Source organism: Nannospalax galili, unplaced genomic scaffold (genome assembly GCF_000622305.1).
Source record: "Nannospalax galili isolate Female #2095 unplaced genomic scaffold, S.galili_v1.0 scaffold770, whole genome shotgun sequence".
Lineage (NCBI taxonomy): Eukaryota > Metazoa > Chordata > Mammalia > Rodentia > Spalacidae > Nannospalax > Nannospalax galili.
In genome coordinates, this window is record NW_008328344.1 from 1333578 (window position 1) to 1360669 (window position 27092).

Below are 27092 nucleotides of genomic sequence, written 5' to 3' on the forward strand. Positions count from 1 at the left end.
TAGCCAGCTGGGACTAGAGGGAAACCCTGTTTAAAAAAACTGGAAGGAAGGGAGGGAAGAAGGGAGGGAGGGAGGGAGGGAGGGAGGGAACATGGGAGAGGGACACACAGCCTCATAAACAGACAGCAAAGACCTGCAGCCGCCAGCCCAGACCATGCCCCCTCACACTTGCTCTGGGCCCCGCAGAGTTGGATTTGGCAGCTTCAATACTGGGCTTCGTGAAATGTACTGTTATTAACGCAGGGGAGATGGTCAAGGGAGAAAAAACACAAAACTTCCAACTACTGGAACGTAGTTCTTAATAAACCTATGGCTGTCGTCATTTAAGAGATCCTTACAGGAAGGTCCTATTGCCCCAAATGCAGTTCTGGAAAACATCACACCTGGGCATTGCGCTTGACTGAGCAGGTACAAAACAAGACAGAGGCTGCCTCGCACCACCTAAGTGACAGCCACGGGGTCAGTCCCACCTTTATTATAAAATCCATAATTCCCAGCAGCCATCTAGTTTGAACAATTTATTTCTTAAACGATGAACACATTTGTGTGTGTGACCAACATCTTTACTCAGGCGAAAGTTTCGCAACCCTACAAGTTTCGCAACACTACAAGTACAGACTCAATGTTTTCAGGCTGTCCCATTTTCAAAAGAGAAAAGGAAGTTTCTGAGAAAGAGAACAACATACATAAAAGTATATAAAGTACATTCATCCTGTCTCCACTTAAAATTTGAAAACAAGCAATTTATAAAGCCAAACCTAAGTTATTTTGTTCTGGGCCAAAGTTCTGTTTGACAGCTGAAATTGGCAACAAATGGACTGCTCAGATTTTAGGGGCAACGCCAAAATAAAAACCCCTCCACACCATGCAGAGCACTGGTCGCCTGCTTCGCAGTAAGTGGCTTATGCAGCCTCTTATTAAGAAACAGATACTAAGCCCTAAAGGACACATTTTCTTCTAGCACCAGAATGCATCGTTCATAAACAATCTAATTAAAATACATCATATCACGCTAGATAAGGTTGGTGGACAAAAAAGAGTAAGACATTCTAAATGAACCTTAAACACAGGCATTAATATTTAAATATTACAATCTCTACTTGGAAAAAGAATCAGATTATTGATAGGCCAGTACACTCAAAACCAATAATGCCGAGAAACACTGTCCCTGTGTAATTTGGCAGAACAAGCTGCTCCTGAACACAATGGGCCTTTTTATTAAATGGGGCTCTTCATCCTTGGCATTTTATACAAACAAAACAAAAACACAAAGCCGAAAGAGAGAGACAGAGAGAAAGAGGACGCTGGTCTCAGTCTTCAGTCCTGAACTCTCTCCTTGAGACAGACACGTCCTAACAGATTTGTTGGGCAAGGAGAGGTGCCTATTTAACAAAAGCGAAACCCAGGCCAGCAAGAGGAAAACTACTGTGAAGACGCGCTGTTGGGTAACTGTCTCGAAGAGCAGCAGTGCCCCCTAGTGGGAAATAAAGTGAACTAGATAAATACGCAGCTTTTAGGTTAATTACAGAAAGTCGCAATACTTTTCGTTACAGTTCGAATTATGCCACAGCACTATGTAAAGCAGAAAATGACAAAATTACTTTAATAAGATCCTTATGTAAAACCACCTCCAAATTTCAAATGTGGCATACCACCACAAAATGTTAATTGGGTAGAAATCAGATTTTCAAATATTTTCTTGAAATTTTGAGTTCGAGACATTTGCTGCCACTATAAAAAAATGAAGTCAGTCCTACTCACAAATATGAAATCCAACTGAGGCCTTCACAGGACAAGTTTCATGAGAAACTGGCCAGAGGGGTGAGTGGGGACATGTATACAGAGATGATGAACTCATTACACATAAGCAGTACACACACAGTCTATACAGCTATTGAGTTTTACACAGGGTCATCAAACTGCACAACAGGGAGGGTTACAACATCTTCAGCTGGTCACTTTTAGGTATTAAGTTTCTCAAATACTACAATCATGTCATTTCCAGCAAGAACATTCACATGTGAAACGGCTGTTCAACGCCTCACGTACCAATTCTTAATTTTTATGTGAGGCCAGTCAAGGACTTTTCTCAATACTGCCAAAAATTTCCATAGTTTCCAGCCAGCATGATGGCAACATCCACCACCCAGAAGGGTAGGACAGGAGGACCTCCATGAGACTGAGGCCTACCGAAGCTATGGAATGAGACTTTGTCTCAAAGAAAAAAAAGTCTTCAGTGGTTTCTCAGAGTGAAATAATTTCAAATAGTTTTAGCTTAAGAGAATGGCTGTCACAAAATATTTTAATTAATTCCTTGGGGATTGTTGTGATTATTTAGGAACTTTCTCTCTACTTAATGAGCAGCAGGTTCCCAAAGAGAAGATAATCCCACGATCTCAGCAGGTCAAATCTCATCAACAACTGGAAAGAAACCAACTGGGAATTCCAAGGTTCCAAATGCAAGGATTCTGGGCTTTTCCCAGGAAGATGGCTAAAGCTACAGTAGCCCATGGCCATGGACTCAAGGAACCTTCTAGGAATCTTCCACAGTAAAGTTAAGAAAAGATTAACACCACTGTGAGGTCTTATGGAGAATTCAGTAACATTTAGGTATGGAAAGACAACAATCACAGAACTCACAGGATTTATGCCAGACATGAATTCATCATGATGACAATCTGCACGTGATATGGGGACAAGACCTCAAGTTTTCAGAAGTAGGCCCTCTAAGCCAATACATGTATGATTACTATACCAACATTTCAGGATTCCCTGCAAGAAAACCTGAGACAAACCTTTACTTTGTTTCAGGGAGAATAATTTGGGGGTGACTAATAACCTGAGCGTATACTTTTTATATCACTAAGTACATGAATTTGGTATGTGTGCGAGAATCTCTATAGTAAACCCTAGGGTGATGGTTATAAAACATAAATACCTGGAGCATTAAAGCATACTAAAATATTCTGCTTGTGTTTACTAACACAGCCAGCTCATTATTTGTTCTGGTGACTGGGGAAAAGCCAGTTTTGTTTTTGTTAATGGGTCCTCTGGCTCAAAAATCGAAACCAGGCCAGGCTATTTCAGATTGAAACCACAACGCCCAATGCAGCTAGACATTATAAAGGTTCAGAAGGTGAAAGAAACTTTTCATTCTGACTAAGCTCTGAAAGGAATTTAAAAGTCAAATTTAAAACACTACTAGGCTAAGATTGGAGGAAGAAAGCTTATTACCACCAAACACTAGACTAGAAATATCTAATCTGCTCATACTTATTAATGGGTTTTGTTTCTTGGTTGGGGGGCTGTTTGTTTCTGTTTATTTCTTTAATATTTTATTATTTTTACTTTTACGTGTAGGAGTGTATTGCCTGCATGTAAGTACACCCATGTTCTCACCATGGAGGTGAGAAGAGGGCATTGGATCCCCTGGAACTGTAGTTACAGACAGTTGTTAGCGGCCATGTGGGTGTAAGGATTTGAACCCAGGTCCTCTGCAAGAGCAGACAATGCTCTTAACTGTCGAGCCATTTCTCCAGCCCCATCTGTTTGGGTTTTTTTGAGACAGGGTCTTCCTGTAGCCCCAGCTGGCCTGGAATTCACTATGTAAACTAGAAAGGCCTGCCTCTGCTACCAGAATGCTAGCATTAAAGGCATGTGCCACCACACCCAGCTGTTAATAGGTTTTAATAGGTGTTTGATAAAGGCTGGTAAACAATGCTAATCAATCTGTCTCCTAGTAGCATCAATCTGTGTGGACATCAAATGCTCCTCTAACGAGCAGGGCAGTTGCTGTTCCCTGCCTAGGCACCTAACTAGTCCCTGCTAGGAACGCACCTGTCTGACCAACAGACGACTGTAGGTTCAATGAGAGCAGTTTACACTCAGCTATAACTTAAACAGCCACATCTGCTCAGTGGACAAGTTTGGTCTAGAAAAATCCATGGGCCCACCATGGTGGGAGACTTCCTAGCCTAACACGATCCCTTTCCTGAGACTCCCCAGCACTTGGATGCAGTCATCACCGTGTTGAAGTCTTTCCTTCCTTCTTAGAGATTCAGAACCAGCCAGCAGCTAACTCCAGAGACCCTCCTGCCCAGCTGTGCTGTGTACACAGCAGTGAGCTCTCCCTCGGCTACTGGTTAGCGGTCGGGGTGTGGGCTGTGGGGCTCCGGGCTCTTGATCTGCTGGATGAAGAGATGGCTCCCCCTGGAAACTGAGATGCTGATCTCCACAGAGAGGTCCACAAGCTACAGCTTTCAACCTAAAGTTCTTCGGGTTCAGAAAGCTGGTTAAACAAAGGTCAAGAGGAGAAGAGCGTTAGTTCCCAAGGAGACAACATCCTAACTCACAGCTCACTAAGAACAAGGGAGAACTGAGGCTGGGGTAGGGGTGGGAGGTACATCTTCGCAGGAAAACCTTGGCGCTTACAAGACGCATTGGCCATCCTGTGTGGAAGAAGTTCCACATCCTTCCTGCAGCCCGGGGCATCCCATTATCCCAGCTTCATGTAAACTGTGGCAACATACCGAATGCTGAGGTGCCCTTGCTTTTCGTAGGACTAGACCACCCAGTGCAGGAGAAGCTGAGGCTTTGGGTACAGAGCCCAACAGGAAATACTTCGGGCTTTGGGGGCCACATGATCCCAGCTAGAATTACTCAAGTCCTGGTGATACACTAAATGTGCATGGCTGTGTTCCAACAAAACCTTACTTAGAAAGTCAAGAAGGTCAGATTCTACATAGGGGCTATAGTTTATCCACTCAATCTAACGGCTGACTCCAGTCAAAGGGAAAGCTGGTTAAAGCTGGTAATGAGGAGGAGCACTTGGGAGGCAGGGGAAGGAAGGCCAGGAGTTTGAGGCCAGCCTGGGTTACATAGCAAGCCCTAGTCTCAGAATATAAAATAGCTAGGTATGGTGGCACATGCCTTTAATCCCAACACTCAGGAGGTAGAGGATGGCAGATCTCTGCGAGATCAAGGCCAGTGAGTTCCAGGCCAGCTGGGGCTATAGGAAGACCCTGTCTCAAAAAATCCAAAAATAATACTATAAATAAATAGATAGACTCCATGATCCCACTGCACGTCTGGCACTGCTTCCCCGTCCTCCAGCATTCCAGAACCATCCTGACTTTTTCATCCTGAGCAGCAGAACTGAGAATTTCTCCAGTTGCCTTAGTGGCATCAAGTATCAAAAACTCAAAGCTTGGCTCTGTGTCACTTATGGCCGGGGAGACAGAGATGGTGACAGAGCACAAGCTGCTGAGTGCTCACGGCCTGGGGAGAGCCGGCTGGCATGGGGAGACGTGCCCTGGTCCTGCAGAGCATTGCCTCACCTGGTGATCCCACCTCTCCAGCAAGGCAGCACCTCACAGGGAATGTGAATGGGGGCAAGGCTGCCACACCAGACTTACAGGAGGACTAGATGTCCATGTTCCCAGAATAAGCCCTGCTGTGTCTTGTCACAGCCCACTCCACTCAGAGACAACCAGCTCAAATAGGCAGAGGACTCAACTGCTGACACACAGACAACAGCCTCCCATGTGTGGCCCAAAGAAAGGGCAGCTGACGCCAGTCAAAGCCTTCACAGACGGTGGCACTGTGGTCTTGGGAGCAGACGCCCAATCCACTCACTCGGCCATTCCATCTGGAACAGGCAGATGAAAGCGGTGATAGCAATTTATAAACTAGCAAGCTGCGTGCAGGGAGAAGGAAGCTTTATCTGGAAGCCACAGACTACCTGGGAGAGGGCACGTTCTGCAACAGCCTGGAAGGACACAAAGCCGAGGAGGCTGTGACAGCGGCCGTGCCTGCCCAGCTGCCGCCTTCCTTTCTTTAAGCCTGATATGCCTGCTGAAGAGGGGGCATGGTTGGTAAAGATGTGACTGCCTGGAATTTGCAATATACTATTTCAAATATCAGGAAGAAGAATCTGTGGCTCTAGGACAGATTTGTGCTTCGTGGTGTGAAGGGTGAAGAGGAGTGACGGGCACAGTCAAGGGCAATTCCTGAGGGGAACGGGAGCTGTGGACACTGCTGGCCTTGCAAAGACCTTCCTCAATCCATCCCTCACCCTGTGACCAGCCACGGCAGCAGGACCATACCCATCTCCTGCAGTGTCCACAGAGTGACTGGACAGGAAAGAGGAAGAGTTAACAGGAAGAGGAACCGTGCAGAGGCAGTTTCCACCTTTGCTCGGGGGCTGAAAGCCAGTGGCTGTTTCTTTGTTTCTTCCTAACTTCAGAAGTCTCCTTTTCTCTCTGTATCAGTAGTTAGTCACACAGGGCCCTTCCTGTCCCAAGTCAACCTGAAGCTCTGCTGCCCAACATCAGACACAGCAGCTCCAACAGGAAATAACCACGCAGCTCACACGTTAAAGAAAAACTGTCTAGCTGAAAATCAGGAGAATGAGATCTTTTCATTAAGCTCTTGGTTAGCCAAGTGTTAAAATAATCAAAGATCTTTTTCTTAAGTCCTCACACCATTTTTTTTAAGTTATTCTACAGGACCCTCGGTCCACACCCTCCTCCATAACAGCAGTCAGCATGCTCTACACAGCACACTGTGTCTTGGACCCTGAGGGGCCGGCTGTTATTACTAACTCTCTAAGTCCACTTCTGACAACAGGATGATTCTCCAGAGTTTACCGCAAGGCAGAGGTTGAAAAACTCTGGACTTGATGTATTCTGAGCCCAGGATGAAATCTTGGACCTGATTTTAAGTAAATTGTTTTCTGTTTTTTAAAAGATTCCATTTATTCCTTTGCCTTAGCAGGAGTGCAGTCAGTCAAAAGACCTACTCTGGGCCAGGCGTGGTTGTGCACACCTTTTATCCCATCATTCAGGAGGCAGAGGCAGATGGATCGAGGCCAGCCTGGTCTACCTAGTGAGTTCCAAGCCAGGTGGGACTACAGGGAGACCCTGTCTCAAAAAGACCTACTCTAGGAATGCAGCCCAGGAACTCAGTGTGCCTGCCCTGCTGCCCACTAACTGTCCTCTAGGGCACCCTCACCCCTTGTGCCTGATCTAACACACGGAGAAGGGATTCTGGGGGATTCTTTCAAAGACAGTGAACGGTCAAAAGAGAGGATGAAGCTCAGAAGAGAAGATGAAACTCAGAAGTTAAGAACGGGTCCCTGTGACAGATGGACAGAAAGAGCCTGCCAGAGGACAAGCGAGGACAGCCAGGTGTGATCTAGTCTTTCACCCGAAGATACATATCCTTTCTCAAAGCCATTCAGATACTGATGTAAATGGACCAAAACAAATAAAATCCCATCGCACAGGATGGCACAAGGGCCCTCTGCGGCCCTCAGAAGCCTGGGAAGTGAAGGGAGCCGCTGATCTCACGATGGTCACTGTGGTTAAACAAGGCAATTAGGGGGTGAGTGTAGAGGTGAGGACAAGGACTGATTCTCTGGTTTTATGAAGAAATAAGATACTGTTCCCAAAAGAAAGTGATAGGCCAGGTGACCAGGGAAAACCTGCAGTACCCTTGGTTCCAAAGTCATGATATGTTGTCCCATATCCCATTACCAATCAATTTGGGTTTGAATAACCCAGGTAATTGGAATACATCCATACACCACACAGACCGGGTCAAAAACTCTTAGCCGGAGCCTGTCGTCTCCAACCCCTGAATACCAAAATAGCCTCGGCCTTTTGCTGAGTGTTCAGCTTTCAGCAACTTCAAGGTCAGCCCCACACAGCCTGCCACACAGCACTTGGAGTGAAAGAGAGGCTGTGATTGTCATGAACGATGGCTGGAAAGGCTATAAACAAGCTTTTAAATTAAAGAATCACTATAAAAATTTCACTACCGTAAGATTTAAGTAGATTCCATTAGAACAGCCACAAAAAAATAAGTGAGTAAAATCAGATGACGGTACATGAAGGGCCTACCTATTCCTGAACTTGCTCCAGTAACCAGGACCACCTTGCCAGAGAAGTCCCGGCCCTGCAGGATTTCCATGGCCGTGGTGCTCCCGTCGTATCTCTGTCTGGCGGTTGGCTTCGTCGGATTATCATCCACAGTAAACGCCAATCTTGGGTCCAGGTAAGTGGTTCTTTTATTTATGTGACTGTAAAGAAGAGGGGAGGGCAATGAACGCTCAGCAGCAAGGACCAGCAGTTACAAACACAAGGCGGCCTACTACTTCAGGCAGACCCTCTCCATTGCTCATGCACTAAGAGGCTTACTGTTAAACGTGAAAAGAACCAGGACCTGTCTGCTCTATTGTCCAACCTGCTGCTAGGAGAAGACAGTCATGGGAGCCTCTCCTCAGAGCTTCCGGTAACAACAGCCTGTGCCTTGGGTCTCATAGGCAACTTCCAGAGAAGACCCTGGATTTCTACTCAATTCATGTAGATGTAAATGTGCCTGTAAGACCTGTCAGCTACTCTTGTTAAATGTCAATGAAGCCTCACTGTCCTGTGAAAGGACCTAAGAACAGTTAGGTCCGTAGAAAACTCAAATGATGGAAGCCTTAACAACGTATATGAACATATATAATGAGCAAAGCTCCAATGATTTTCATTTCAAGACCATGACCATCCCTCATATAAGCACTTTAGTTTTCATTTGGAGTTGATCTAGAACTTACAGAAATAATATTAAAATATATTGGCACATATGAATTTCTAAGTTACTCCTTATAACAAAACCTTTACATTTAAAATGTATTCTTGGGCTGGCGAGGTGGCTCAGCAGAGTAAAGGCGCCTACCACCAAGCCTGATGACCTCAGTTCAGTCCCTGGAATCTACATGATGGAAGAAGAGAACCAACTCTTAAAAGTTATCATCTGACTTTCACATGTATGCCATTGCACACTGGCACACATACTCGCATGCATACACATGCACGTGTGCATACATACACACACACACACAAAATAAAATGTAAGAAAAATTAAATGTATTCTTGAGATTTGAGATAAAAAACCTCAAAATGTCATAAACATATCTCTAAAATTACTAAGAACCCTCCAGAAGTACATGAAATAGCATAAAATGTATTTGTGGCTAGGCTCATAGCAGAGGCCTATATTCCCAGCTACTCAGGATGGTGAAGCAGGAGGATTGCAATTTCAAGGACAGTCTGGGCAACTAAGTGAGATACTGTCTCAAAATGAAAAATAACAAGAGGGTTAGGCATTTATCTCAGTGGTACGGTACTTGCCTAGCATGCTCTAGATCCTAGGCTCAACCCCCACAAGCAAATAAAATTCAATGAAATAAAATGCATGTATGTGTCTATATAAAAAGTTTAAAAATCTACACTGACAAGGGATGGAAAGATGGCTCAGCAGTTAAGACTACTGGCTGCTCTTCCAGAAGACTCAGGTTCAGTTCCCAGCACTCACACAGCAGTTAACAACCATCCCTAACTCCAGTTCCAGAGGATCCAACAAACTTTTCTGGCCTCTGCAGACATTGCATGCATGTGGTGTACCTCATACATGCAGGCAAAACATTCATACATATTTTTAAATTAGTAAAAAGTAATTTTTTAAATCTACACTGAGCTGTGTGTAATGACACATACCTACAATCCCAGCACCTGGGATGTGACTGTCCTAATCAAGAGTTTAATATCATCATCTGCTATGATGAGTCTCTGAGGCCAGCCTGAGCTATAAGAGAGCCTGTCTCAAAACAACAAAACAGAGAAAGAAAAAAATCTATACTCATCACCCTGCAAATTCTAAGACCCAAGAGCAATTTTATTTTAACTATCATCTCCACCTGCAGATCAGCCTCAGGACCCTAGTGCTAGCCACTGACGTCAGGTGGACCACAGAAGCCCAAGGTGCACCTCTCCATTCAGCTCCTCAGTGACTCCACCTTGCTAACTTGAAACTGGCAGGGTGCAAGTACACGTACCAAGGAAACAAGTCTGCACCTCTTTTCCGTAAACTGCCGGCTGTCAAGCACGTATCAGCACACCCTGGCAGTAGACTGGGAAGTGGATGGCCAGCCAGGGGAGCCATGTGCTAGCTTGCCTTCAAAGTCCTTGCTCGTTGTACATCAGACCAGCAGCTGGCCTATTTCTATAAAATTCTCCTGGAACACAGCAACGACCATCACGCCTGTATGATCTATAGCTACTTTGACACTACAATGGCAGACATAACAAACAGAAACCATGTGGTCCACAGAGCCTAAAACATGTTATCTGGCCCATTATAGAAAACAAAACAAAACAAAAAAAAAATGGTAGAACCATCTCTAGAGAAGCCCAGTCAAACCAGCACAGGCTGCCACCCCCAAACACACATGCCCCTCTAAGCTGAGACTCAATCTGAGGGCCTGAGCACACGTATTTCTACTATGTTTCCAGTGCTGCTGATGCGGCTGGGTGGAGAACCACACCATGGAACCACTGCTCTGGGTCAGTGAGGATAGAACCACTCAAGAGGACAGCAACTAGTGCGCAGGGGACACCTACAGAGAAGACGGATGACACAAAGCTTGAGAGCTGCTACAGCTGACTTTTTAAAATAAAAACAAACTTAAAAGAAAACTTGGAAAAAGACATTTGGAACATGTAACTGAAGAGCTGATATCCTTAATTTGGTAGGGGAAAGATTTTTATAAATCAAGGAAAAGTCCTTTATAATCTAATAGGCACCTGCCAGGCAGGCTGCCCTGGTGGGGCTGCCCATGACTGTTCAGAGACTCCCCAAAGCAAGCCCTGGCCAGCCCAGTCCCAAAGCTGGAGATGCACCAGGCGTTCACTGTGTTTGCTGACAAATCACTTACGCTATGTGAACTTTTACTATAACTACATTATTTTATAAACTATTACCATGTGAATGGCAACAGTGAGGTGAGGCTAAAACACACTGTCCCTGTATTTATAAAAATTTGGAAAATCAGATTAGGTGGCTCAGAAGTTAAGAGCACTTGCTGCCCAATCATGAGGACGGGAGTTTGGATCCCAGCACCCACATAAGGAGGCAGGAGTCCCACACAGGCACAATAGCAATCCTAGCTCCACAGGTGGGGCAGAGACAGGGCCACTGCTGGGGCTTGCTGATCTCCACCCAGGTCCCAGGTTCAAAATGAGACCCTGCGTCAAAGGAATTTGTAGAGCGATGCCTTCTTCTGGTCTCTGAAGTGCGCACAGGCACACTCACCTGTACACAAACGTGCATGTGTGTGCGCGCACATGCACACGCACACGCACACACAAATACATTTTTTTTTTAATTTTTAGGACACCTCAGAGGCAATCAGTTTAAGAAAAAAAAAAAAAAGGTGTGGTTCAACAGAGTTGAGTCAATGAAAAATGGCACATCAGAAAATTCCATGAAAGGGTAAGTCTTGCTTAGCCTTAAGGAAATGACGGTAGAAATTGCAGTCGCTACACCAGCAGTGAACTTGCAAAGAAGCCCACACTGTGATTCACATGTGAGGAGCAGGTCTGACCCCAAAACCTCAATGTCCCAAAGGAAAACAGGTGACCAGAAGAAAAAACTCCAAGCTAGGAAAAGTGGTCACTTCTGCTGACAAAGTAGCAGGCGTATATGACGTCGTATGTTCCTACAGTTCGTGCAGGACATGAAAACTCCCCTCAAAACACAAACGAGGGACTAGAGAGATGGCTCAGCAGTGAAGCTCACTGGTTGCTCTTCCCGAAAACCAAGGTTCAGTTCCCAGCACCCACATGGCAGCTAACAACCATCTGTAACTCCAGTTCCAGGGGATCTAATGCCCTTCTCTGGCTTCTATGGACAGTGTACAACATGGGTGCACTTACATACATGGAAGCAAAACACTCATACACATAAAATACACACACACACACACACACACACACACACACCCGTGCTTCTACACAGATACTTACTCCACAAAAAACACTTGTCCATTCTCATCAGTCTCTTGTTCCCATCCGTATGGCAAATCTGAAACACAGGAAAGATTGGCAGGGGTATGTGTGCTGTGATGATCCCAAACCCACCCCTAGATCAGGAAGGAGAGGTGCCATCCCTCCAAGCCCTTGCCCCCTAAGCCCTGGGAAACAGCTTGCTCTGCTCACAGGATCCAAGAGCAGCAGCTACAGAAAGCCCAGGACCCCATGTGAATTCCGTATCCTGCCTCCTGCTTTATGCAAAGTCCTGTCACACTCCTGCCCACTCCAAAGTGCCCCACTCAGCTCCTGTTTTTACTCTGAGGCTCAGCAGTGCTCTGACGAGTGTGAATTCTTGCAGCCGATGTTTGCAGGTACAGCGGCACCCAATGCCAGTGAGGGCCCACTGTGCTGCCTGGGCCATGTTACAGAGCCAGAGCCATCCCCTCATTTTCAAGCACAGGTTTCTCAACTAGACCCTAACCCTACTGAAGTCAGGACCGCCAGTGTTTTTTTTTCATCCTATGCTTCCTTTTATTTTTTTTTTGTCTTTTTGAGACAGCATTTCCCTGTAGCCCCAGCTGTCCTGAAACTCACTCCGTAGACCAGGCTGGCCTTGAACTCAGAGATTTGCCTGCCTCTGCCTCCCAAGTGCTAGGATTAAAAGTGTCGGGCCTCATCCTATACTTCTATTCTAAGGACTGTATACTTGCTCAGAAGCACCAAAAAGTCCTGGCACACTATGGAATTCCACAAAATACTGACACATTTAATTGCATAGCACACACCAAAAGCAATCATCCACATACTGCAACTGCAGAGGAACACAGTAAACTGAGTCACAGGCCCCCATATAGTCACAGTTTCTTGTCTAAGACAGGTAAGACATCCTCCTGTCCGTCTCAAAATCTTATCTCCTCTTTATACCAAATCCCACAGAGCTCTTAGAGTCTCACTCCCTGATGGTCACCCACCAGAAAGCCACTCCCGAGTGACAGGGCTAGCTCACTGCTACCTTCCCTGCCTAATTAATGTGTCACACATGGGGGCTTCTTCTGGCAAAGCATACACACCTCCTGCTACTCGTTTTCTTTTTCCAGTTTTTGGATGTTCCCATTGAGTCTTTTCCTCAGTGTGACTGTCAAAAAAAAAAAAAAAAAAAAGCCATAACAAAGTTAACATTTCAAAAAGTAATCAACTGTATTAAATTGCTTCTTACCCAGATAATACTCCATCAAGAGTAGTAAAACAGACCCAGAAAGAAACATGCAGACCACAAATTGCCCTGATTGCATCAGGTCAGAGGTCCCAGGCTGGAAGGCGATGCAATCATGAAGGATTCTCCTAGAGGCCAAGTGGAGAGCACTGGGAAGGAGGAAGAGGGGACCCGACCTGGCTGGGGATCAACTTCAGAAAGCTCCACGAATCACAAGGAGCATCTCACAGCCTCTCTCGATTTCCTTTTCACTTTATCCCAGGATTTATTGACAAAACCCAGTGTCTATTTATAACACTAATATTTAAATAATAAATATAACTTAAACATAGCATCAATCTTTTTTTTAAATGTTTGTCTTTTTGGTTTGTTTTTAAATTTTTATATTATGTATATGTTTTGTCTGCACTTATGTAAATGTACCACATGCCTGCAGAGGCCAGAAGGTGTTGGATCCCCTGGAACTGGAATTGCAGACAGTTGTTAGCTGCCATGTGGGTGCTGGGAACTAACACTTGTCCTCTGCAAGAGAAGCCAGTACTCTTATCAGCTGAGCGATCTCTCCAGTCCCCACATCAAACTTTAAAAATGTATGTTCTTGGGCTGGATAGATGGCTCAGTCGTTAAGAGCACTGACTGCTCTTACAGAGGACCTGGGTTTGATTCCCAGCACACAAGGTAGCTAATAACCGTCCCTAACTCCAGTTCCAGGGGATTTGACACCCTCTTCTGACCTCCATGGGCATTGCACAAGTACACTTATATAGATACAGGCAATACACTCACTATACATAAAATAAAAATAATAATTTTTTTTTAAATGTGTATTCTTGGCCAGCAAGGTGGCTCAGCAGGTAAAAGTGCTTGTGTGCAAGACCCAAGACCCAAGTTTGATCCCTGAATCCCACAGTGGAAGGAGAGAATCAACTCATGAAAATTGTCCTCTGACCGCCACAAACACTGGCATGCGCACACACGCTAATAATAAATATTTTTTTTAAATGTGTATTCTTCCCACCATGTAACTTTAGGTCCTAACTGCTCCCAAGAGGACCTTAGGAAGATAGTCGCATAGGTCAGCTGGTTATAACAAGATAGCCACCAATCTAGGACCACCAGATCTGACAAGACAGACTCAGTACACCACTAGGCAACGACCCACCCCATGTGCAGAATGGAAACAATCCTAGTGATGATCTCAGGGGCTGTTGTGAGGACACTGTGTCCAAACGGTCTCACACAGCAACTATTATAATGAAAATAGTAGGATATCATACATGTTATATTGGTAAATTGTCATGTGCTGTTTAAACTTGTTGAGAGTAGTCTCTGGGAGTGAGAAGGCCTTCTCTTGTCCCAGACTCCAGGGAGTTTATTCCAAGTGTCTTCCAAACAAGGTGCTGACACTTAAGACTTGCTCTATACACCTGAATGAACTCACCAGGGCCTTTCTGTTTTCTACAGGGTCTTTCCACCTGGTCACCCAGGACAGCAGTGATTCACACCCCAGAGTAGGTGAGAATCTCCTGGGAAGAGTTTACAACTTACCAATGGAGACACTCCAGGGCCTAACCTAACCTCTAATTTTGTAATAACCCAGGAAAAGCTATTTTGTCAACTCTTCCTAGAACCAGGTGTAGTGATACACACCTGTAATTCCATATTTGGAAAGCAGAGGCAAGAGGATCAGAAACTTGGAAGTCATCCTCAGCTAAATGTTGAGTCCCAGGCAACCCTGTGCTACGTGAAACCCTGTCTTTAAAAAAAGAGAGATATGGGGCTGGAGAGATTGCTCAGCAGTCCAAAGGACCTGGGTTCAATTCCCAACACCCACCTGGTGCCTACAAACCGTCCTTAACTCCATTTCCAGGGGAATCCGAAGCCCTCTTCTGACCTCCGTGGCACCACACGACATGGGTGCACTCACATACATGCAGGCAATACACTCATACACATAAAATAAAAATAATAAAATATTTTTAAAAAGAGACATATACACACACACCAAAAAAGAAAAAAACAAATTCCAGATGCTGGCAAAGCATTTTTTTCTGAAAATCAAGGAATAATATACTCACGTAAAAAGCTGTAAAAATACTGATTCCTCTAGATTTTAAAAACGTAAAGCCAAGTGTGTTCGTTTATACCTGTGCCCTCAGCACTCAGGAAATGGAGGCAGGAGACTCAGGAGTTCAAGGCCAGCCTTGGCCACATACTGAGTTAAGGCCAGCCTAGGCTACATGAGACCCTGTTTAAAAAAAAAAACAGGTAAAAAATTTTTTAAAAATACATAAGCAAGAAAGCAAAAGGCAAACTATCTGAGAGAAGAAAGTAGACCAGTGAAAGGAAGGGAGGACCAAAAAAGGGTGATAGGGTTCTGGATAGGATTAAAGCATACAATCTATATACATGGAAACTGGTATCATGAAACCCGCCATTTTGCAAACTAAATATATATATATATATATAATTTTTGTTTGTTTGTTCATTTGTTTGTCTGTTTGGTTTTTGAGACAGGGTCTCCCTGTAGCCCCAGTTGGCCTGGAGCTCCCTATGTAGATCAGGCTGGCCTTGAACTCACAGAGATCCATCTGCCTCTGCCTCCTGAGTGCTGTGATTAAAGGCGTGTGCCATATATATTATTGTTTTTAAAAAAGCAGACATCCCGGGCTGGAGATGGCTCAGTGGTTAAGAACACTGGTTGTTCTTGCAGAAGACCCAGGTTTGAATCCCAGAACCCACATCCACATGGCAGTTAACAACTGTCCATAACTCCAGTTCCAGGGGATCCAACAGCCTCTTCTGTCCTCTGCAGGCATTGCACGACACGGGTGCACTTACCTACATGCAGGCATAACACTACATACACATAAAATAAAAATAAAATATTTTTTAAAAAGCAGATATCCCCAAGTACAGTCTGCTGCAGCTGAAACCCAACGTTTTTGAAAATATTTTATTATTTTTATTTTATGTGTATGAGTGTATTGCCTGCACGTCTGTGAGTGCCGCGGAGGTCAGAAGAGGACTTCGGATTCGCCGGAACTGAAGTTAAGGACGGTTTGTAGCCGCCATGGGGGTGCTGGGAATCAAACCCGGGTCCTCTGCAAGAGCAGTCAGTGCTCTTAACTGCTGAACCATCTCTCCAGCCCCCATGAAACCCAACATTTCTATTTAAAAATTTTTTTATTTTTTTTTTTCATTTTACATGTATGAGTGTTTTGCCTGTGTGTAAGTGTACCTGTGTTGTGCAAAGCCCACCAAGGCCAAAAGAGGGTGTTGGATCCCTTGGAACTGGAGTTAGAGACAGTCATTAGCCACTATGTGGGTGCTGGGAATCTAACAGGTTTCTCTGGAAGAACAGCAAGTGTTCTTCACCAATGAGCCACCTCTCCAGCCCCCAACATTTCTAAGACAACACCCTTGAAGGGGCTGGAGAAGTGGCCCAGCAGTTAAAAGCACTTGCTGCTGGGTTCAGTTCCCAGCACCCACATGGCAGCCAACAACTGTCTTAGCTCCAGTTCCAGGGGATCCAGCACCACCTTCTGGCCTCTGAGGGTACTGCATGACACGGATGTGTGTGGGTGTGGGGGGGTGTGGGTGTGCGTGTGTAATATATAATTATATATTTAATAAGTTTATATATAATACGTTCCTATAGTAATCTGAGCACTCGGGAGGCAGAGAGAGGCACATCTCTGTGACTGGTCTACATAGAAAGTTCAGGTCAACCAGGACTGCAGAGTGAGACCCTATCTCAATGGAAAAAATAACGTGGGGGAAGGAAGTGATTCCAACATCGGGCCTCAGAGGCACAGCTAGTCCTGATGAAACACCAGCTGGAGAGGGTCGCTCTAATCCGCCATACCCTGCGATGAACGACTGTCATTTATGCACAGCGCTGGACTCACCCTCGTGTCAACTCAATCTACAGATCAGAACACAGTTCTTTCATGACCCAAGGTGACCACTGACAGTGCACAAGGCTCTGCTGGGATCTGCAAAACGTCCCTCTGCACCCTGAGCCACCCACGACATACATTTACAAACCCTCCCACCCAGACCCCCTCCCCCCCCAGGAGGCAGCTGGGCCAGGACTGCACGGCGCAATGCAGTGCTGCGAGGAGGACAGCAGGGGGCGCGCTGCACAGGGCCAAGGGACCCCCCCCACCCCCACCCCCACTCCGTGCACCCCCAGCGCCCACAGTGCGGCCGGGACCCTGCGGCAGGTCGCGGTCACGTGGGCCCGCCCTCCCGGGACGCAGGTGCCCGCGGTCCGTGCAGCGCTTACTTGGCGTAGTACAGCCAGCCGTCCTTGGTGGTCCTCTCCTCCCAGCCCGGGGGCAGCTCGTCCTCGCTGTCAGTGTCGTCCAGGCCCGCGTAGCGTAGTGCGGCCATGGCACAAACAACCGAAACTCGCTCGTCCGCTCGCCCGAGGCCGCCGGGTCTCCTCAGCTAGGAACTCCCGCTTCAACCGCGTCGCGCGCGTCTAGAAGGCCAGACCGCTCGCGCCTGCGCACTGCGCCGCCCGGAGACGTACGGCACGCTCCGCCGCTGCGATCCAGTCTCCGGGATTTCGTGACTTCCGGGAGGAAAGGGGCGGAGCCTGAGCAGAACGAAAGGAAAGAGATGCCACTGCCGCGCGGCGGGAAGAAAACTCCCGGAAGACGCGGACCAGCTCAAACTGGAACGGAGCTTCTTCGCCCTCTAGCAGTCAGGGCAGGGGCGTGCGCATTCAGTCACTGCCCAGGACTCTGCCCGTTGCTGGGCGACCGGAAATCACTTCCGCGTTCTTCTGACCAGGCTGAGCTGACGCTGGCAAAGGAGCATCATGGGAAATGTAGTCCATTTACAACTAACCTATTAGAGCCAAAAAAAAAAAAAAAAGGGTGGGCTCTAGCCTCTCTACTCGTAGGCAACCTTTTGATGTTAGGACACGACGTTGTAATGGTGTCATATACAAAGTTCACGCTGGAGAAACTCGCTAAGGCTAGTTCCAAAAAAGAAAGGAAAATATCACGATTTTTTTTTTTTCTTTTTTGAGACAGGGTCTTCCTGTAGCCCCAGCTGTCCTGGAACTCACTATGTAGACCAGGCTGGCCTTGAACTCAGAGATCCGCCTGCTTCTGCCTCCCAAGTACTGGGACTACAGGCTTGTGCCACCACACCCAGCTGAAATACCACAATCTTTTTTTAATTATTTCATATCTTTATCCTAAGCCCTTTGGGGCTTGTCAGGGTCTTATAGGGGATGAATATCCCACTTTGAAACTCTCCAGGGATTTACCGTTCACAAACTCTGCTATACATATAAATGCGATGTTAACTCTATGTACTGTAGAGAACTTAGAATACAAATTCTAGACAGGTATGGGGCTCATGCCTGTAACCCCAGCACTTGGGAAGCTAAGGCAGGAAGATTACCATGCGCTTGAGGCCTGCATGAGCTACAAAGTGAGACCTTGTCCCCAAAAATCAAGAGAAAAATGTAACAGTAGCAAAAGTCCCTTAATGTTAGAGTGTCAAAAGGCCCCATAAGATTAACTGGTCATTAGTCTGTCTGTCTGAAGAGCCACCTTTCCAGTTTCACTGGTCAATCACCTAGTCATAGGACCACCCTAGGAAGGTGGAGTCACCTTAAAGTATGCTGAAGAAATAGACAGAACTCAGAGATCCACCTACCTCTGCCTCCCAAGTGCTGGAATTAAAGGTGTGTACTGTGGAACCCTCCTCCTTGGCCCCCTCCCCTGGACTCCCTAGACCCCTGCCCCTATTTAGGACTAACTGCTCTTTTCACTTCTTGTCGCAAGTGGAGTTGTTAAGGCTTAGTTGAGCATCACCTCGTTATGCGAGGGAGGATAAATATTTCTAGAGCCAATGTCTTTCAATGCATTTATTTGGGGAATTATAAACAAATTTCACACATAACACAACGACAGATAAGAGTACCAGTCCTAGGGCCAATGCCCGAGTGACATCATCTCAGGCAGATGTGGTGACGGTAGTCTCAGCTCAGCTTGGTTGTCTTGCAGTCGAGGGTCAAGGCAGGTTCGGATGTTCGCGAAGTCAAGTTCCTCTTTTTTCTCACAGTCCAGAGACGAGATCAGTCAGAAGATGGGGCCGCACGGCTGATGGGAGTTCAGCTCATATGTGTGCCCCTGAACTGATCTTCCTCTGGGTTTTCATAGTCCTTATGCATGACTTGGCAAACATATGTTTATCAGTTGCTTACGTCATTTGGCTAATCACACAGTTACACTCAGGTTGCTAGGTTACATTCTAGGGCTACTAAGTGATGCTCTTATCCTTAATGTACACACTTTGGATTTGTTTACATACTTTTGCTAGAGTTCTTTTTTGATTCTTAGTTTCTTAATTTTATTACATTCAATACAATTCTTAAATTCTTAATTCCCTATTCTAATACATTCCATCCTGAGGTGGATTTGGATCAGTCCTGAGGAGCAGAACTGTCCAGATATTGCTGCTTGGGAGAGCCAGGACGAGCACATACGACAGAAGAGATTCCGCATGAGTGAGAGGTTGCAAGTACAATATATTTCACACAACAAGCCCAAAATACATTCACAAACAACATAAACACTCAAGGGGAGAAGCAGGAAGAACTGAACCAATGTTCAGAGCTCCTAGATCTTAGGGAGTACCTCAGGGCCAGAGCCCAATGTCCCAGTCCTTAGGTGCTCCATGTGGAGGTTCTCAGTGTCCACCATGATCGTTGCTCTCTCCCGACAGAAGTTGCTCGGCTGCAGGTCCTGATGATCACATGCAGTCATGGCAGGTCTCAAGCAGAGTCTTGGTATCTCGATGTCTCGGGCAAGAACGTCGGGATGCGGCCAGACAGAATGACGGTCTGTCTTGGTCTCAGGAGTTGCCAAGCATCGGTGAACTGCCCGGAGTCTCTGGCTTTTTATATGCTTTTTACTGTCAGTCTGTCATTGTCTTGACGTCAGTGAGTTCATTTGGTGTCTTAGATATGGTGACTGCTCTTGGGTTACTTATCACACTCACACATACATTCTGTTTCACTCAGTTAAGGCTCATGCTTCCTAGTTCAGCTTATCTTGTCAACCATAGCTGTCACATAGCTCGCAGTTTATTCAGTACACTTCTGTAAATTGCTTGGCTTGAGGGAACCAGAGGGACAAACTGCACCGTCTCCATTTTGACTGCTGATTCCTCCATTTTCATGATGTCTCATGGTCATAGACCAGGCAAGCCTGGGCATGTCCAGGGGACCCAGGCAGGTTTGGGGCTTTATAAGGAATAAACAGGGTCCTCTAGCCCTGAAGATAACAGTCAGCACATTCCACAGTCCTGAGGGCAGCACCCACCAATGAGCAGCCTCCAAGACTGTAGCCAATCAAATTCAAAAGTATGTTGGCACATGCAGGCTCTTTGGACCAATCAAAATATAACTCTGTCATTCCCCTCCTCCCTTTGTCTGAAACCTATGAAAAGCTCCCTCCCCCTGAAATCGGGTGTCTGAGATTCGGAGCTTGAGCCCAAATAAAGACTTTGTTCTTGCATGCTCTCTGGACTCCCTGGTAATTCTTGGGGATCTGTTCTCTGGGCACAACATGTACCATTACGCCTGGCCATATTCCTTTTCTAAGAATGCAGTCCCTCAGACTTTAGGCTGCCCCAATCTTGTATTTCCTTACTTTTTCTCTAAAGCTTCCTTCCTCCCATGTAGCTAACAGTCTGCCACATGTCTGACTGCCCCTTGACTGCTCTAAACAAGACTGGCTTCATGGCTTCTTTCCTTCTCTCCTCCATTCTCCTCAAGGCAGATTACCAGCTTGCCTACCCTGAGGAGTTTTCTTTAAACTCTCATAAAATTGTCCTAAAACTTCCATTTGAGTCCATTCTTAAATTTTTTAATATTTTATTTATTATTTTTATTTTATGTGTATGCATGTATTGCCTGCACTTAGATAAGCGCATCTGTGTTGTGCAGTGCCCTCAGAGGACAGAAGAGACTGTCGGATCCCCTGGAACTGAAGTTACGGACAGTTGTTTAACTGCCGTGTGGGTGCTGGAATTCAAACCCAGGTCTTATGCAAGAACAGCCAGTGCTCTTAACCGCTGAGCCATCTCTCTAGCCCCATTCTTAAATTATTTTATGAAGAGACAAAGAACCCTCTAGGGGACACATTTCTCCCCTAGATCATTAAGAGAAAACCAGTCAAAAGAGTCAAAATCTCTAACCTGGGTGGAGATTCAAATTTCCAGTTGAGACAGGTCAATCACCTAGCCAAGGAACCACCCCTAGGAAGGAGGGTTCATGCTAAAGAACCAGAATAACCGGTGTGTGAATGAGATGGTTCAGCTTATCCCTCAGTGCATGCAGTAGCTTATCCGTGACTCCAGGCATGTAGCCTCCTAAGTCTGCTGCTTTCCAGAAAAGCATAACCTCTCCTTTTCTTCTCTCTCTCTCCTGAGTATGCTTCACGAACACTTTAGGTTGGCCAAACATTTTGGGTTACTTTACTCTGTAAAGTCTTCCTTCCCACCACATGGCTGCTAGTCTGTCCTGTGTCTAACCTCCCAGCCAGCTTTGAATGGGACGTGGCTTTTTTCTTCTCTCCTCCACGTTCCTCCTCCAACCAGCTACTGGTATTTACAGTTTGCCTGACCTGAGGGTTTTTCCTTTTAAACTGTAACAAAATTCTCCTGAAGCTTCCATTTGAGTCCATTCTTAAATTCATTTAGTAATGGAAATAAGAACCCTAAAGGGGATTCTGCTTCCCTTATATTCAAAATACAAAGTCTTCCTCTGGGTTTTCTGATCAGAGATTGTTTTTCCAACTAACATGGTTCTGTTGATAATAGGTACAACCTCATGACCAACCAAATTCCAAACTTACAACGTAGACTCTTGAAGCATCTGACAAGCATTCTGTCTATAGATGGCCTATATTCAAAAGATGCAGCAAACCTTCAACTTGGCCTTGCTTAAGGAGATTTCCAGAGTGGACCCGATTTAGAACTTGTTTCCCAGCCCTGTGTTATAGAGCGGTCTACTGGCTCAGGTCTTAGAGAATGGGAGTCTCCATCAAAAAATTGCATATTTTGAGCCTGGTATGGTGGCACATGCCTTCAATCCTAGCACCATGGAGGTAGAGGCAGGTGGATCTCTGTGAGTTTGAGGCCAGTCTGGGCTACATAGCCAGTTCCAGGCCATCTGGGGCTACAGGGAGACGCGCCTCAAAAAGAGAAATGCATATTTTAAAGGTAAGTGACAGTGACAGTGATACGTTTTTCCTTTAAGTCTTGAAAATGATTATTGCTATGGGATAGCTCCTCCACATGCCTCTTAAGGGACAGATGTTTTCCTGAACATATATAATGAAAAACTAAATGAAAACACCATTTAGTTGTTTGCTTTTCCTGTCTATACATGTGTGGTGCTCACGTATGTGTATACGCGAGTTCCCATGTGTGGGGGTGCTTGTGGAGGCTTAAGGTTGATGTCAAGAGTGATCTTCAATTGCTATTCACGTTATTCATTGAGGCAGGGTGTCTCAAGTAAACCCAGAGCTTGCTGATAAGGCTAGTCTGTCTAACCAGCCTTTTCCAAGGATCCTCTGTCTTGACCTTGGAAGCAATGGAATTCCATGTGGGTGTCACACCTATGCTGCATTTTAATGATTTCTGGGGAACTAAATGCAGATCCTCACATTTGTGGAGCAAGCTGTAGCATAGCAGCTTCTTCCAAAGCTCTGAAATCCTGATGTTCCTAAGACTCAAGAAATTCTGCTGGAGAGATGGGTCAACTGTGAAGAGCTCTTTCTGCTCTTGCAGAAGATCTGAGTTCAGTTCCCAGCACCCAAGTTGGGCAGTTCACACACACACAGACACAGACACAGACACAGACACACACACACACACACACACACACACACACACACACACATACATTCATAATTAAAAATAAAATAGCAGGGACCTGAAGAGATGGCTCAGTGGTTAACAGCTCTGGCTACTTTGCAGAGGACCTGGGTTCAGTTCCCAGCACTTACATGGCAGTTAACAGCTGGCTTAACTCCAGTTCCAGAAAATCCGACACCCTGTTCTGGCATTGCACGGCATGGGTACACTTACACACATGCAGGCAATACATCTTATAAAGAAAATTAAAAATAAGACTAGGGAAATTCTAAAAGAGGCTTCTTAAAACTCAGAAAATAAAGAACTCAAAGGCTTCAGGAAGTCCCTAAAACTTCCCAGATAAACTAAGCCCCAGTTCTCCCCAAGCTAAAATGACTGCTGAGACATTTATCTCAGACCAGAGGAGCTGCCTGGAGGAGGCATATCAGCCAAGCTACCTGGAAGAAGCTCAGACCATCTGAGCTTAGAGACACTCTTCGGGGCTGGAGAGATGGCTCAGCAGTTAAAGAGACTGGCTGTTCTTGCAGAAACCTGGGGTTCAATTCCCAGCACCCACATGCCAGCTAACAACTGTCAGTCACTCTAGTTCCAGGGGATCCGATGTTCTCTTCTATTCTCTGAGGGCATTGTATGACACGGGTGCACTTACAGGCAGGCATAACACTCACACACATAAAATAAATGAATAATCAAAAATAAAGGAGGGGGAGACAGAGGAGAAGGAGGAAGAGGAGGGAAAGGAGGAGAAGGAAGAGGAGGAGGAAAAGGAGCAGGAGGAGGAGGAGGAGAAGGAGGAGGAGGAAGAGGAGATGATGACATTCTGTAACCTGTCAAGCTGCCTGCAAAGTTATGCAGTTAACTCCAGGTCTCTATTTTTTGCAAGTCATCACCCATGTTGGGATGGGATTTCTATGATGCATCTCTGTGTCATTTCTGCTCCTGTAAAGTGACCCCTCACCCATGCTCTATCAAGTAACTCCAACAAACTCATTAGTTCCACAAGTTGGACTTTGGTGGTATCCTTACTTTAACCTGTCATCCATTTCCTGTGGTCCATGACTCCCAGAAATAGTGTCACACAGCACAAGAGTTTTAACCACTGAGCTATCTCCCCAGCCTAACCACTGATATCCCATTTTGAACCTATGAGAATTGCTGTGTGTTTGTATCAACTACTGTTTACTATCCCTCTGCCTACCCTTTCTCCTCTCACTTTAGCCCACTTACTCTTTCATAAGGAACAGGAAATTAGGTCACAAAGTCCCAATTGTGCAGTCAGGTAAAATTGAGGAGTTCAGATTCTTCAGTGATCTAGTCAGAACCTGTCCTGCCACCTGTTTCCTATGACATGGCATCAGGCCAGAAACAGACTCTTATGGTTTCATGATCTGGTTATACCACTCATTGGCATATACCCAAAGGACTTATCCTACTGCAGAGATACTCATATCTCCATGTTTGTTGCTGCTCTTTCACAATAGCTAAGAAATGAAAACAACCTAAATATCCTTCAACTGACATGTGGATAATGAAAATGTGGTACATTTGCACAATGGAGTAGAACTCAGCAGTAAAGAAAAACAAAATAACGAAATTTACAGACAAGTATACCTGTCACTACTCATCAAAGAAGCTTCTCTTTGCAACAGATGGAAACTAGCACAGAGTTCTACAACTGATCAAAACACAGAGAATAAGTGTCTATGTCATGCCCAGCCCTAAATGGCACATCTACAATGGAACATTTATAACTAAGGCTTATGGAACATAGTGGAACAGAAGGCAGAGAGAAAACTAATTCATCTCTCAACTGTCACCAGCGAAGCTTCCTCACAACAGAGGGTGATTAACACAGAAAGCCGCAACTGGCCAAAATGTAGAGACTAGGAGGTGGCAGAGTGCATGTTCCTGGATAGCATGCCTGTATTAAACCTCACCCACCCAGGGCTCAGGGACCATTGTGGAAGAGGGGGCAGAAAGATTGTAAGAGCCAGGGATGATGGATGACCACAAGGAAACAGTTTTCCAGGCAGCTAGGAACTTGCTAATATGAACTTACAGCAATCGTGACAGCAGGCACAAGACCCAAGCAAACTCAAACCAGACAAAAATCCAGCATAGAGCTGGACGTGGTGCCACATGCCTTTAATCCCAGCTCTTGGGAGGCAGAGCTGGGAGACACAGGCAGCTCTCTGTGAGTTCAAGAACAGTCTGGTCTACATAGTGAGTTCCAGGCCAGTTGAAGCTACAGGGAGACCCTGTCTCAAAAAGACTATAAAAAGGGGGCTGGAGAGATGGCTCAGCGGTTAAGAGCACTAGCTGCTTTTGCAGAGGACCCGGGTTCAATTCCCAGCAGCCACATGGTAGTTAACAACCTTCCATAACTCCAGTTCCAGGGGATCCAATGTCTTCTTCTGACCTCCATGGGCCATTCATTGCATAACATGGGTGCACTTTCACACATGCAGACAATACACTCATACACATAAAATAAAAATAATAAATTTTTTAAAAAGACCATTAAGCCGAGCGTGGTGGTGCACGCCTTTAGTCCCAGCACTCAGGAGGCAGAGGCAGGAGGATCTCTGTGAGTTCAAGGCCAGCCTGGTCTACATAGTGAGTTCCAGGACAGCTGGGGCTACAGGGAGACCCTGTCTCAAAAAGACAAAACAAAACAAAAAAAACCACTAAAAAAAAATCCAGCATAGAAATGGGAAAATGAGTAAGAAGCCCCAAACTTAGCCAAGGAACTATTGGCAGCTGATCACTGCTGGGTGAGAGAGAGTTGGTCTTCTTTAAGGAAGTGACACTAGATGGACAAACTCACACCAAGTGGACATAAACTTGACTCCATAGGCCTTAACATATATGACATAATGCTTGAAATCCAGTGACGGGGCTATGAGGAGGTGCAGATAGGGGAGGAGGTCTAAATATGATTAAGATATATTGCATGAAATGCACAAAATTCAATAAAAAATATATAGGGAAAAAAAACCTGTTCTTATTTCATTTTGAAATGTCCCAGACAGGCTTATGAATTGAATTATTAACTGAATGCTTCATCCCCAGTTGCTGGTGCCATTTTAGGAGGTTCTGAAAACTAAAAACTGGGGCCTGGGTAGAGGAGGTGGTCACTGGGAGCAGGTCCTAATAGATATATTATCCTTGGCTGCATCACTTCTCCCATTCCCCCTCAACAAACCCTGTTTCCTTGTGCATTGTCCTCGTTAGGTTTTACTGTCAACACAACCTAGAGAAAAAGGAATCTCGACTGAGGCATTTCCCAGATCCAACTTGGCCTGCGGTCAGGTCTGTGGGGAATTGTCTTGACTGTTGATTGATGTGGGGGTGGAACTGTTTCTTGGGTCAGTGGGCCTGAGCTTTGTAAAAAAGCTATCTAAGAGTGAGCCAGTAAGCATCCTTCCTCCATGGTTTCCAATTCAGTTCCTGCTTGAGCTCCTGCCCAGACTTCCCTCAGTGATTGACTGTGACCTAGAAGTGGAAGCCAAACAAAACTTTTCCTCTCCAAGTTGTTTTTGGACGTGGTGTTTGCTACAGCAACAGAAAGCAAACTAGGAGATCTGTGATGATGTAAACTGAGCTGTTCTACCATAACTTCCCCCCCATTATGGACTAAATCCTCTGAAAACATAAGCAAATTAATCTTTCATCCCTTAAGTTGTGTCTGTCAGATTTTTTTTTCACAGTGATGCAAAAGTAACTGATACATTTTTCAAACTGGGAAGTGGTCCCCGAGGTAGAATTCTAAACTTCTGAAATGTTAACTTTCAGGTGCTCCTAACAACATCAATGATCTCTCCAAGGTTTCTCCTGTCACTTTAGGCTGGGATTTCTCAACCTCAGAGGCCAGCAGCATACAGTCTCCCAGTTACAATAAAAAATGTCTCTAGTTGAGTGTATAGTGGGACCAACCTGGAATCCTAGCACTTGGGAGACAGAGGCAGCAGGATTGCTGCAAGTTCAAAGCCAGCCTGGGCTACAGATGAAGCCCTTCTTTCAAAACTAAAGGAAGAAAATGTCTACACAAGTTCCCAGTTTGAGACTCACTTAAAAAGCATCTATACTGACAGAAAGCTGGGAAATCA

General features: G+C 45.5%; 1 protein-coding gene across 6 annotated transcripts in view; it reads right to left on the reverse strand.

Annotated features, from left to right (window-relative positions):
• Nucleotides 1–17600, reverse strand: part of Wwox (WW domain containing oxidoreductase) — a 1076697-nt gene extending 1059097 nt beyond the window's left edge. For 4 of the 6 annotated variants that reach the window (XM_008826895.2, XM_029560055.1, XM_029560083.1 and 1 more), the window contains exons 1-4: nucleotides 17363–17600; nucleotides 12929–12993; nucleotides 11853–11910; nucleotides 7902–8080 (exon numbers count right to left, since the gene is read on the reverse strand). In XM_008826895.2, the coding sequence (XP_008825117.1) occupies nucleotides 7902–8080; nucleotides 11853–11910; nucleotides 12929–12993; nucleotides 17363–17469 (409 nt within the window). In that variant the 5' untranslated portion in view covers nucleotides 17470–17600. The remainder of the gene's footprint in view (nucleotides 1–7901; nucleotides 8081–11852; nucleotides 11911–12928; nucleotides 12994–17362) is intronic. The other 2 variants (XM_029560130.1, XM_029560113.1) reach the window with 1 other exon arrangement.
• Between the last annotated feature and the right edge of the window lie 9492 nt (nucleotides 17601–27092).